This window comes from Amaranthus tricolor, chromosome 11, assembly GCF_026212465.1.
Source record: "Amaranthus tricolor cultivar Red isolate AtriRed21 chromosome 11, ASM2621246v1, whole genome shotgun sequence".
Lineage (NCBI taxonomy): Eukaryota > Viridiplantae > Streptophyta > Magnoliopsida > Caryophyllales > Amaranthaceae > Amaranthus > Amaranthus tricolor.
In genome coordinates, this window is record NC_080057.1 from 4,471,861 (window position 1) to 4,484,074 (window position 12,214).

A 12,214-nucleotide genomic window follows, 5' to 3' on the forward strand; every position below is an offset into this window, starting at 1 on the left:
ACCTCATCTGAAGTTACATGAAACTCGGATTTTTTGCTAGGTCTCCAACTTCCAGGCTTCCTAAGATTTAGATCCTGCAAACAATAAAATTGATTGAGTGAAAAATTTTCAACACAGCCATATTTACCGTAACATATTCAGTGAAGGCAAGAAAAACATAAGGATGAACACTATTGATCAATCAATCAAACTTGGCTATGAGGGATGATAATATGTATTTTTCCAAGTGTTGGATTCTACCATTGCAACCAAATTTCAATATACGTCATTCCCAAAAGACTCAAGTATATCCATGTGAAGGTTTTAAAATAACGAATTGGAGTAATTATAGGACCAAGGACAAGTGTAAGCTCATGATAGTGAAAATTTCACAGCTGTTGATCAAATGTTAACAGAAAGGCAGCAACAACCCTACGGAAAATAATGTAACCAAATCTATAAATCATTAGCTCATGATACTATTTTTGGGAGTAGATATCAGAGGATAGACATACACTAATATACTAGAGTAAACAAGCAGCTGGCCAGAAGCTGGCCAGCAGCTAACTTAACAGCTTAGCTGCAGTATCAGCATTACACAGGTCTTGACTCTAGAAAATTCAGCTACATACCTCAGGGGTATATGTCATACCAGTCCTGAAATTCATGTCTGCTCTATAAGAAAAATCTTCTTGGTTGATCTCATTTCGGTCAAACTCAAAATATGTAGCTGCCTCCTTCATGCTATCTTCAAAACTATCACCAATATTGGAAAACATACCCCAAGACCGATTCTTCTCAATTTTCTCAAGTTTTCGATAAAGAGGACTTTCTTCCAAACTTTCACCAAATATGCGGTTTGCAAAGTCATCAGCAAATGATTTGTCATTCTGATTCTCATCATTGTCATGACCTATGGAAATCATGTAAACTATCAGGACATGATTAAGCTTAAGCTAACATCAAAAAACTAAGATACCTGCATCAAAAAATCATGTGCACTTCTTATATATGTGAGGTTACATATGATGTTTGCTATCGATGGTCAATCAAAAATAACCTTTTTGTTTATCTTGTCACTAACAAGAGTAAAATTACATACATCTGACTTCCCCCAAAATAAACTATTTAGGCATAGTATAAAAACAAGGCTACATTGCATTGCATTGAATCGCATTGGTCATGTTGTAAAGGTTTCCAAAATAAACGAACATATATTTCCTGCATTGCAAAGGTGTATTATGGTTTCGACCGATATCTAAGTATTATGATTACTGCATCACTCCCGCTATTGTACAATCATTCCGTAACCACAATTGCAGCAGTTACCACATTTTTACACTATGCATTAGGGTAATGAAATGTTCTTGTAATGCTTTGATGTAGATGCATCATTGAAAAAAAATAAGAAAGGGTGTTAAGTCAACCTTAAACTTTTTTTCAAGAGAAATAAGTTTGGAATTTTGGATACATTCAAACGAGTTCATATAAGTCCAAAAAGGGATAAATTCTGATATACAGTTCTAAAAATGACACATGCATGCTTAAAAGAAAAAGATAAAAAGTTGAGAAATATAAGATATAGGGTGCAAGGAGTCCCTTTTCTATTACCGGATAACAATCGTTATGCAATTAGAAACAACTCTACTAAAAATTTGTACTTAGGATTTGGCAAAATTACTAAAGGCTACAACTATCATTTAGCTCTCTTTTGCTATTGACTGCAACCAACATAAGACAGAAAATTGGTTTAAGGCCTTCTATTGAGCATACCTTTTATATAAATTCACACACTCAAGAGCACATTTTTCCATATTTTCTCACGACTATAATGTCATTAATATATTTTAAAGCAACATTTGCTTCCTTAAAACTTCACCCTTTTGAAATTTCTCTCTCTCTACAATTGGTTTTCCTTATAAACCTTCCCACCCTTAAAATTTTATTTATAATTAAAAGACCTTACTCATCTTTTCCTTGGCCCAATCTAACCAAAGTCAAACCATGAAAAAAAGATAAAAACCTCAACCTCCATTGCTCCTCCTTTCAAATACTTCAAATTATTATTCATTCCAAACATTGTACTTCTCTTTCCTTCTCACTCACTCCCCTTCTTTTCCCTCCCCTCCGTTCCTTACTATATAGTGATTGAACTAATTAAAGAGAATTCAGGTAAAAGTTCTAAAAGATCAAATAAGTTCCAACAAAGGCTATTTAAGTTCAATTCACAAGTTGACAACTACAAAATATTAAACAAGAAAAGCTTTTGATCACTTCACAGTTCACACCATGAAAATACACATAAATCAAGTGCACCTTTAATGGAACTAGTAATAATCCTCTTAATTTTGATATGTTAACTTCATAGTCCATACTTCACACAACCAATTGATGATACAACTTCATCTTATACTAGGTGCTCCATGTACCAAGGGTAATTTTTCATTCAATTGATTTCAAATAAATAAAAAAAATGTCTTTGAGAACATCTAAAACCAAGATTGAAGAGAATAACAAGGTGTTTTAATGTTAATTTATTAAGGTCTACTGTGGTGTATCCAGCTGCAAATACGTACTTAAAAGTATTGAACAGACCAGAACTGAGCTTTAAAGTGTTAAACAAACTGAAATCAAGACAAATAAGTTCAAATCCAACCCTAATACTAATATTGCACCAACTAGATCAGGGAAACACAGATTTCTGATGCTGCATTTCTTAAACTCTTAGCATGTCATTCAAAATCCTATATCTTAGCTATTTCCGAAACCATGCCAAACTACTATAAGCCTATGACACAATCATAGTGCAAAATATCGCCTCTATCACCGTGCCACAAGGTTTTTTAAATCAACGCAACCGATATATAGCCGAGAAATCAGCGAGCTATACCTCGGAAAGTTGTTTCGTGATTGTTACCATGAACGATACAATATTGCTCACTATGGACACAAGTTCTACATCAAAAGCTGTAAATTACAGAACAATTCTGCATACACCCACTGAGCTTCAAATTTTTTAAGAACAAAATTCTAGCAGAACATTTAGTTGCTCATAAAAATTGAAAACAATGGGAAAGTTCATTAGCAAAATAATCAATAATTTATTGGAACGGAAATTAATGGGGAAAATGCAATAAACGACAAAAAATCTCAAACAAAAAAATGATTTACCCGACTTTGAATCAGTTGAAAGGGTCTTAAAAATCATTGTCCGATTAAGTTGACGATGATAAAATCCATCACTAACAGATCGAATTGCAATCCTAAAAAACTTCATCCTTGCAGCTGAAAATTTAAAGGAAACAAAACTAATCTGAAAAAGATAAAATTTAGAAATACTCATAACCCAGATAAAAAATAATAATAATAAAAAAAAAAAAACCTTTTTTCTAAGCCCTAATTTTACCTAAGAACTAATAAGAAAACTAAAAGCCCTAATTGATTTACCTAGCAACTGAGAGTGATAAAGAGAAGGGCTTGCCGCCGTTGGCCGGTGAGTTTTCCGGCTAAGCTTGTCGACCGTTGCTGACTTGCTGCGCCGCTGCCGATTGTTACTGCCTGCTGACTTGCTGTTCGTGAAAATGTGAGGGAATTAGGAAGGAAAATGGGTGGGGAATGGAGAAGCTATGTAATTTTCTGGAAAAGGGTAGTAAAAATTGGAATGGCAAGGCTTTTGTTCGTCAACCGGCAGTCCGTAGGCTTTTGGGGAAGACAAAGTGGTTAGGGTGTAGTGCCGTTCTCGAAGATTGAATTAGGGTATTTCTGTGTCGAAGATTTAATATGATTTGATTTATTCAGGTATGATCGAATTTTAATAAAGGGATTTCTTTAGTCGGTATATATAATTACGGTTATTGGAATCTATGAAACCTAATAGTTAATACATGTAAACTATTTCTTCAAGATGACTATAGAGAAATGCATTCTTGACATCTACCAGGTGAATAGGCCAATTTTTGGATAGAGCCAAACTGAAAACAATGTGAATCGTCGCGCACTTAATGATAGGGGTATATGTTTCTCTACAATCAATACCAACCTGTTGACCTGTACTATTAGCAACAAGACAAGCTTTGTGTTACTCAAAAGTACCATCAGAGTTTTCTTTATGTCTAAAAATCCACAGTGAACAAAGAACATTAACATTAGGAGGTTTTGGAACTAAATCTCTGTCTTATTCGCAACCAAAGCATCAAACTCATCAAACATGGCCAATTTCCAATTAGGGTCCCGAAGTGCAGCTATGGCATTTTTAAGTAGCTATAGGAATAATATTTTGGTTTTGTGGGCTATTTTGGATTGATATGTGGTATTGGGCTGGGGTCTAGTAGGAGTGAGGGTGGTATTGGATAAAGGGGAGGAGGAGTTTGTTGGGATGTCTTGGAGGGGAGAGCTTCAGCGAGTAGGATTTGGCTGGACTGTGTGGTCTGGGTGGGTAAGTGGGGTCCAGTAGGAATAGGGCCAATAGTGGGGAGAAGGGGCGCATGATCTTAGGGCAAAACAGGAGCTTGATTTGGGTCAGATTGAGGGAGGTTTTGAGAATTTGGGTCGTGAGGTAGACAAAGTAGATTGATGAGTGAGATAATCCATTAAATAAGGAGAGAGACCTACTTTTAAAAATTCATATGAAGACGACGTGAGATTCTAGAGTTTAGAGAAAGGAAAAGATGTTTTGTCAAAAATAACATGACTTAAAATAATTTTATTGGAAGAAAGATCATAGCATTTGTAACCACGGTGATTAGCAGGATATCCTAAGAATACACAAGGAGTAAAACTATTTTGGAGTTTATTAATGGTGGTGGATGGAAAAATAAGATAGCTTAAACATCCAAAAACTTTAAGATGCAAATAAGCGGGTATTTTATGGTATAACATTTCGAACGGAGATTTATTTTAGAGGTTTTTATTTGGAAGAATATTTAGAAGATAAGTGAACATACTAAGAGCATGATGCCAAAAGGAGAGTGGCATGGAGGCATGAGCAAGTAAAGTGCGCATGATGTTGTTAATAGATCGAATTTTACATTTAGCTCTACCATTTTGAGGGGAAGTATGTGGACAAGATGATCCAATTATGCATGGTGATTGAAGCAATTATGCACGAATTAGATTTGATACACAAAACTAAGGATATTCCAAGAATTGGCACTTAGGATTGAATGTTGAGAACTGGACTACCAGGCTTCCTATTCACTCAATTCTACGCTTCTCCCTTTGCACTCCAAAAGGATTATCAGTTTCTATGGATGGGGTGATGTAGGTTCTTGAAGACACTCAAGAACACGTACACCAAAGATGGGCAAAACTGGCTAACTCAGCTAAATCCCAAAACCAACATCTAACTAATACACAAGATAATCATACAATTCTCTACAAATCCGATATAACCAGCACAGCCAAAACAAATTTACATTTATCCAAAATCCTAATACAAATCTACAAATTCCTACGTGCTCAGCTCAATATACATCCTTGAAACGCTGTTCAACACCGCTAACCCATCGTTCCCGACCGGTTTCGATCTGTGATCAAACTAAAAGATGGAAACAACAGAGAATCAGATTAAACTAAATGAGAAGTAACAAACCAAAACAACAAAACACAGCAATTCAAAACAATGGTTTAAAAGCAACATCATTACTGTTTCTTCATAATGAAATGCTTGATTTGGCATGTTTGATTCATGATCTCTTTGTAGAAGACTTATTTTATCTTCTGTTAGTGTAGTTGAAGTGCAAAATAATGAAGGTGGCTGTGTATTTGCAAATGAACTTAGTTATTATACAGTTTCATTCTTCTGCTGTTTTGTTGCGTAATAAAAATTGATGTTAATTTAGCTATAATTTTTTGTCGTTCAGTTTTTCAATATGGAAATACTCTCGAGTTGATCAAAATTTTCTATTTCGGAAGGATGAGGAATGTCTTGTGTTGGTGTTAAAGTAGGATGGGAGACTTAGAAAAAGAGTTGGTAATCTGTCTGTTGCAGAGACTTAATATCCCTTTGGAAAAGTCGTTGTACAATTCCGAGATCGCCCTTAATCTCTTTGACTCGCACTCTGCTCTGCTAAGGAGTAATAGCTTGGTCATCTGTTGGGGTAGTGACGGAAATACATCTGCGAATGATCAGACGATTCCTAGGTTCTCATATCAATCTATGGTTTCTGCTTTTTCCTTCCTAGTCTACTACTGAACTAGCAAGTATTAGCGGAGTTTGAACAATATAATGAAAATTTTGCCAATCCTCTAGTTGAATTTAGTTTTTACTTCATCACCATTAATATCTAATTCAAGGTATTAATACAAATGAAACAATAATCTAATTGTAATTTAGGAAATTCAAGTCCCCTCTAAAAATCATTCAAGACTATTGTTCAGAAGGAGGGGTGTTTTCTGCTTCTCTATTCTAGGTTAGTCTTTTGCTAATCCTTTCACTGAGTTCTAGATGCCATTGGCATCTCGTTACCCTAATGTCGTTAGTGGTTTCCTTTTACACGTCGTTAGTGGTTTCCTTTTAAGCGAGATTTTTGAGGTTTTAGAAACTAAACTTTCCTTGCTCCTTTGAACACCTAGACGCTATCAATCTTCATGTTTTCTCTTATAGACTCAAAACCTAAAATTAGAACTCAAAGTCGCAAATGATAAAATTGCAGCGGAATCACGGTACTCAAATAATTACAAGTACCTTAGTAAGATGGTAGTGTTATAAATAAGTAAAAGCATAATGAACAAGTATTAAACTATTAGTCATTGGAAAATATTAGTTTTAGTCCTGGTTTTATTACCAATGATTCACCAACATACATGGTAATTGGTAAGAAATTGTAGTAATGAAGAAAAGGAGGTTACACATAATTATACTCATGGCAGTGAAATCTGAAATTTGATGAGAAGTTTAACATGTTCATATTTCTCTCCCTTTTGGCTGTACAATGGAACAGCTCGTATTCCAGTTCTCAGCTCCGAGATTGGTAAGCATGTCTGTCCTCCAAAGCCATGCCTTCCGTCTACATCCTCATCGCGCACTTCAATTCTTAGGAGCGCGAGTTCAGGAGCTGTCAAGGGGAACTTGAACTCCTTATTCCACATTGGCACCCACTGGTTTTCAATAACTGCTGTCGTTTCTCTCTTTATGTCAGCCGGAACTCCCCATATTTCGACCTACACATTCAGCGCTAAAAACCTCATCATCGTCATCATCCCAATGAGTCCCGCCCTACACAGGGTTTGGGGAGAATGGGAAAGAAGCCAAATCAATACCCTTATCATAAGAAGGTCGCAAACCTATTAGTTCAACTAACCTTGGCAAAGAAATCTGGTGGAGAAAATCGGTCGAAATGTGTTCGATGAAATTGCATATGCCATCCATCCCCCATATACAACTTTACCTGTATAATAATTCAAACATGTAAGTTTTTTCTAATAAAAGTTTATAATCCTAATTTTTTTAGGAAATTTCAGATGAATGACCGTCAAAATTTTCTTGACTGGGGTTCTAATTTTGGGACCAAATGGCTCATTCCTTAACATGAAATCTGGTTTTTTCACATAACCACAGCCACCATTGGCTCTAAACATCCCCTGCATGATCCATAGGTGCTTCCCATAACCCTATTAATCTCACAAACAAAACTCAGCTGTCGGACCAAATCATATTTTCTGAGGCTGTAAACAATTAAGAAATTCTATACCGAACCTGCATGTTGAATGCTACCATTTGCGCTCCGTGTGTCCATCCAATCAGTGGATTGTAATTCGAAGACAAAAAACGTGTACCCTTCGGATATACTCTGAGTAGGTTCTTCTGTGTAAACCTGGTTGTTCAATCATAAGATACTTGTAATAGGCAGTTCAGAAACTATAAATAGTGATCAAATTTTATCAGATTCAACCCGACTTGCACACCAGGCCAAAACCCGGCTGACAGTTTGGCCTATAATAGGCTTAATGTTATGACATACTATTTAGTATCAAATGGGTGCTATGAATTAGAGGTGAGTGAGTGAGTTCACTAACTTGACAATATCAGTTGCATGAGATTTGACGGTAACTTCAAGCTCTTGTTCGCTCATACTGAGTCGAGCAGCTCGATTAGAATTCTGTTTTAACAAATGTTTGAGTCCTCCATCCTGCCACTTGAGTGCATGAATCGCGATCAAGTGGCTATACTCAGGAACACTACCTTCCTCGTCCTCGTCCTCTTCCTCTTCCTCTTCCTCCTCGTCATCCTGTAGGCTAAACTTAATTGGTATGTCAAACTCAGGATCTGTGTAAGTTGTTCCACTGTAATTTTCCTGTATTGACTGTGATCTATCAGAGATTTCCTTGGTTTTGTGATCGTAATTTTCTTGATCATTGAAACTTTCTGAAGATTCTTTTGGTGGTTTAGTTGATATCAAAATCTTTTCCTTCAATTCTTCTGGTGAAGGAAATTCAAGAAAATCCACTCCAGGATATAACATTTCTCTAAATGTGTTGCTCACCATCTGAATGCAAAGAAAAATCAGTCCGTCTTGAATGAGACCGTCTCACAGTGAGATGACCTCCAAACAAGAAGCCCATAAACTAAAAGTTTCCGTTATTGGGCTATTTAACCCAAGTGGCATATATGTAACGGTGAGACCGTCTCATACAAGAATTTGTAAAGAAAAATAGGGTTTTATTCACATTAATTTTACGGTTGTCATTTTGGGCCATTCGAATTGATGTTACTATATCATGTTTATTGAACATAATTAGCCTACATCATTTTGATTTAACATTTTTTTAATGTTTATAATCTCTATATATTCTTGACTAAAGTTTCCAAAACTAAATTTCATAAATAATTTTTTTCAAGCCAAAAAATATATACTAGTTATTAATATTAAAGCCTTTCTTTTCATTTGTTTCTTATCATTTCTTTCAGTTATTTTCTTTTCTAATCTTTTTTACCATTTAAATTTTTTAAAATAAAACTATAGCTACAATTCCTATGTTTCCGAAACTTTAAAAATTAACATTTTTTGGTTTTGTTTTTGATACTCGTATCGGATTCAATTTCGTTTGAGGTAACATTCATCTAAACTTGCCTGGGTTGCTATCTTTTGACGTCGAGGACTCAAGTGATCTTCAAAAGTAATGATGACAGAGTATTTTGATGCAGCAAAAGCATGATCTTTTATTGCTTCCAGACATTTGATCTGTTTTACTGAAGAAGTCATTGTCCTGTAAGTCCTTAAAATTTCAATCATATTCACAAATAATAATGTTCATCAGCAGAAATAAGTGTAGGTACAAGTAGAGCAAACCCTCCATGCCGGACTTCAATATCATGCTTGTTCGTCCTGCTCGGCCACAAATCAAGCTCGATCACCCTTGTAACACCCCGTAATTTATCGGGTTTAAAAGTAAATAAAATATAATAAAATAAAATATAACAAAAATAAAATAAATAAGTGATATTAAATTATATTATTTTACATAGGTAATTATAAGTAATAAAGTAGGTTAATTTTAACGGTAACAAGTTTTATCGCGTACGATGTTATCGCGTGACGTTTCTTGCTGTTTTAACAATAGTATAATAATTGTTTAATTAATTAATTAATAAAAAAAATTAAATAGGGGAAGGGGAAGAGGCAGCCGGTTGTGAACTGTAAGGGGAGAAGTTTTGTAACTCCTCTCATAAGTGTGAATTATGACACTTAAAGCCATCCATTAAATTGCCTATTAATCCTTAAGCTTCAATTTAAATTCCTCACATTCCTAATCACATTTCAATCTTCTTAGTGAGGAAAAAATTCAGAAAAAAAAAATATTCCCCTTGTTGTTGTTCTTGGTTTCGGCTCAAGAAAAAAAAAAAAACATTTTCTTTGCTCAATCCAATCTTCTAATCAAAGGGTAAGTGAAGTTGTTAATTACTATTTTTATTTATAAGAAATTTTAGTATGGGATTACATAATCTTCTTTCTTTTTATGATGATATTCTATGACTTATTAGGAGGATTGAGTATTTTATATAAGTTTTCTTTAATAATCATTTGATAAAATTGGTTCGTTAAAAGGATTAAATCCTATTTCTATTATATAAAATTTTCCTTGTTTTGCATTCTTTAACAAAGCTTAAATTTGTTATAAGAATAAAGTCTATTCAAAGGTTAAAATGGATTTATTTTACAATTTATATTTCTCCAGCAAGATTTTAGTTTGTTAAAAGAAATTTTAAGTGTATCAATTAAGTAATGTAAGTATCCATGAGTTTATAAATCCTTTAACAAAATTTGATTTGTTTAAAGGATTGTCCTTATATATATGTTTTGTTTCAAAAAAAAAATGATGATATATGATTTTCTACAAAATTTTAATTTGATAAGAGAATCAAGTACTTAATTTAATTATTATGGGTTATGAAACTTTAATTGCTCTTGAAGGATCTTGTGGATGAGTATATCTTAAGTTGCTAGTTTAATGTTTTTGATGATGGTTTAGATTGTTGATGGGGATTTTATGTATTGTTACATGTCTGGAAATATCAAGTGGATTGTGTGATAGGAGATTTGGTTTTATTTGTTTTATTTTAGTAAAATGTAATTTGGTTTTTGGTTAGGTGTATTTTGGTATGGAGATTTAAAAAGGATTAAATAATTTAAATAGAAAAAAAAATATAAAATAAAAATAATTTAAGTAGAAGGAATTTCGGACAGCAACTGCTGCCTCGGTAGTGGCGCCCCGATCCGAGTATTGGGTGTGTTTCGTTGTTGTTTTATTTAACCGATGCGTTTTAAAACTCGTTAAAACGCTTAAAATAATTAAAAATAGTAATCGGATGCTAGAAATTATGAAATTTGGTACCCAAGATAATTGATGCGTTCCGGACGCAGCGGTGAAGTCGGATTTTTAATTTGAATTTTCTAAACTGTCCGAAATGGTCATAAAAGTTTCTGGTCAGAATGTAAAATTTGGAACTATTGGGAGTTTGATGAAAACATTTGAAATTATCAAGTCTTAGTGATATCTTAATGGTATTGAGTGGATTTAATGTGTAAACGCGGTCTAATACGTGATCGTTTTATGTTATTTAGGACCTCGTTTCATAAGAGGGCGAAATTTTAATTGTGCTTGAACAACGTGTGTTTGCAACGTTCAAAGGTATACGCTTAGACCATACTGTTTATATGGTTGTGCAAGTAATGTTGTTTTATTCCTAATCAAGGCATCGTAATCACATAAGGATTAGACACCTCAAATAATATGAAATAATTATGTGGAAATTGAGAATTTATGGATATGTTACCCAAAAGGGTTAACAAATAAATTGGAAAACTATCAACTATTTTTCCCATGGCATTCAGGGATCTTTATGGTCACCATGGGGGTATGCATACTTAGCCTTTGGCGACCCGAACAGGACGGGCAACGTCTTAGGTAGGTGGTTGCCTTGGGATTTGCTCTCCCAAGTGTATTCCACCAAAACAAATTTGGAATATGACTTGTACGACCCGAACAGGACGGGCAACGTTACAAGGTTGGAAATAATGAATAAAGATTACAAAATAGAGCCTTTGCATGCTAGGGTAAACACAATGCTTGTATTCAACCTGTTTAGTATATGTATGAAGTCTCTGACGTGTATTGGTTGTTCTTTGGATCCTGCTACGTGTTATCATACGACGTGCAGCAGGTTAACTGCAGGAGGGGGGCTGGAGTGAGAATTCAGCTTAGAACCCGTAACTATCAAGTCTAGACTTACTTTGTAATGAGTCTAAATAACTCAGTTTATGTAACCAAAGTTTATGATGTTTTCTTTTTATCTCGTACAATTTTAGTTAGTCTAGAGGCCGGTGGGCTCTCGAGTTGTATGTAAAGACTTCCGCTGATTTGTTTGTTTTGTTTGTTTGGCGTTGTTTACTTTGTTGACCATATTCCTTTACCGTTGGAACGTTGACGATCCGAGTAAAGATGAGTTTTCTTGCGTCCGTTTGTGAGCCGGATTCATGTTCTCACATGATATTTCCGGGTCACTGAACCGGGCTGTTACAATTGGTATCAGAGCCAACGTTCCCTAGGAGCTAAAGGAATATCAGACCTTAGGAATGAGAGATGGGGGATGGTCGAAGGTGATAAAAAAAAAAAAAAAAAAAAAAAAAAAACATTGAATGTGTTTGTTGTGATGTAGCTGGCTTTGGACCATTAGGGTTATAAAGTGTCTAGGTGTCCTTAGTTAACAATTTTCTTACTTGATTCCTTTTCGTTA

The 12,214-nt window shown here is 34.6% G+C and overlaps 2 protein-coding genes across 4 annotated transcripts in view; both read right to left on the reverse strand.

Annotated features, from left to right (window-relative positions):
• Positions 1 to 3,773, reverse strand: part of LOC130827136 (uncharacterized) — a 4,896-nt gene extending 1,123 nt beyond the window's left edge. Inside the window, exons 1-4 of one of the 3 annotated variants that reach the window (XM_057692773.1) lie at positions 3,427 to 3,773; positions 3,151 to 3,292; positions 612 to 892; positions 1 to 74 (exon numbers count right to left, since the gene is read on the reverse strand). The exon at positions 1 to 74 is cut by the window's left edge and continues 22 nt beyond it. In XM_057692773.1, coding sequence (XP_057548756.1) covers positions 1 to 74; positions 612 to 892; positions 3,151 to 3,256 — 461 coding nt within the window. In that variant the 5' untranslated portion in view covers positions 3,257 to 3,292; positions 3,427 to 3,773. The remainder of the gene's footprint in view (positions 75 to 611; positions 893 to 3,150; positions 3,293 to 3,426) is intronic. The other 2 variants (XM_057692772.1, XM_057692774.1) reach the window with 2 other exon arrangements.
• Positions 3,774 to 5,531: 1,758 nt separating this feature from the next.
• LOC130827133 (phosphoinositide phospholipase C 6-like) lies at positions 5,532 to 11,915 on the reverse strand. The gene is made up of 5 exons (XM_057692767.1): positions 9,051 to 11,915; positions 7,996 to 8,465; positions 7,676 to 7,793; positions 7,281 to 7,367; positions 5,532 to 7,140 (listed from the first exon to the last, which is right to left on the reverse strand). The coding sequence occupies exons 1-5, from the start codon at positions 9,210 to 9,212 to the stop codon at positions 6,841 to 6,843; spliced, it is 1,137 nt and encodes a 378-aa protein (XP_057548750.1). The 5' UTR covers positions 9,213 to 11,915; the 3' UTR covers positions 5,532 to 6,840.
• Positions 11,916 to 12,214: the final 299 nt, after the last annotated feature.

What these genes read in the sequence shown, in the direction of transcription:
- LOC130827133 (XM_057692767.1), bottom strand. Translation starts at nt 9,212, where the DNA reads ATGATTGAAATTTTAAGGACTTACAGGACAATGACTTCTTCAGTAAAA. An exon ending in CATGCAACTGATATTGTCAA is followed by an intron (nt 7,794 to 7,995) that starts GTTAGTGAACTC and finishes TTGAACAACCAG; the next exon opens with GTTTACACAGAAGAACCTAC. An exon ending in CACCAGATTTCTTTGCCAAG is followed by an intron (nt 7,141 to 7,280) that starts GTTAGTTGAACT and finishes CTGAATGTGTAG; the next exon opens with GTCGAAATATGGGGAGTTCC.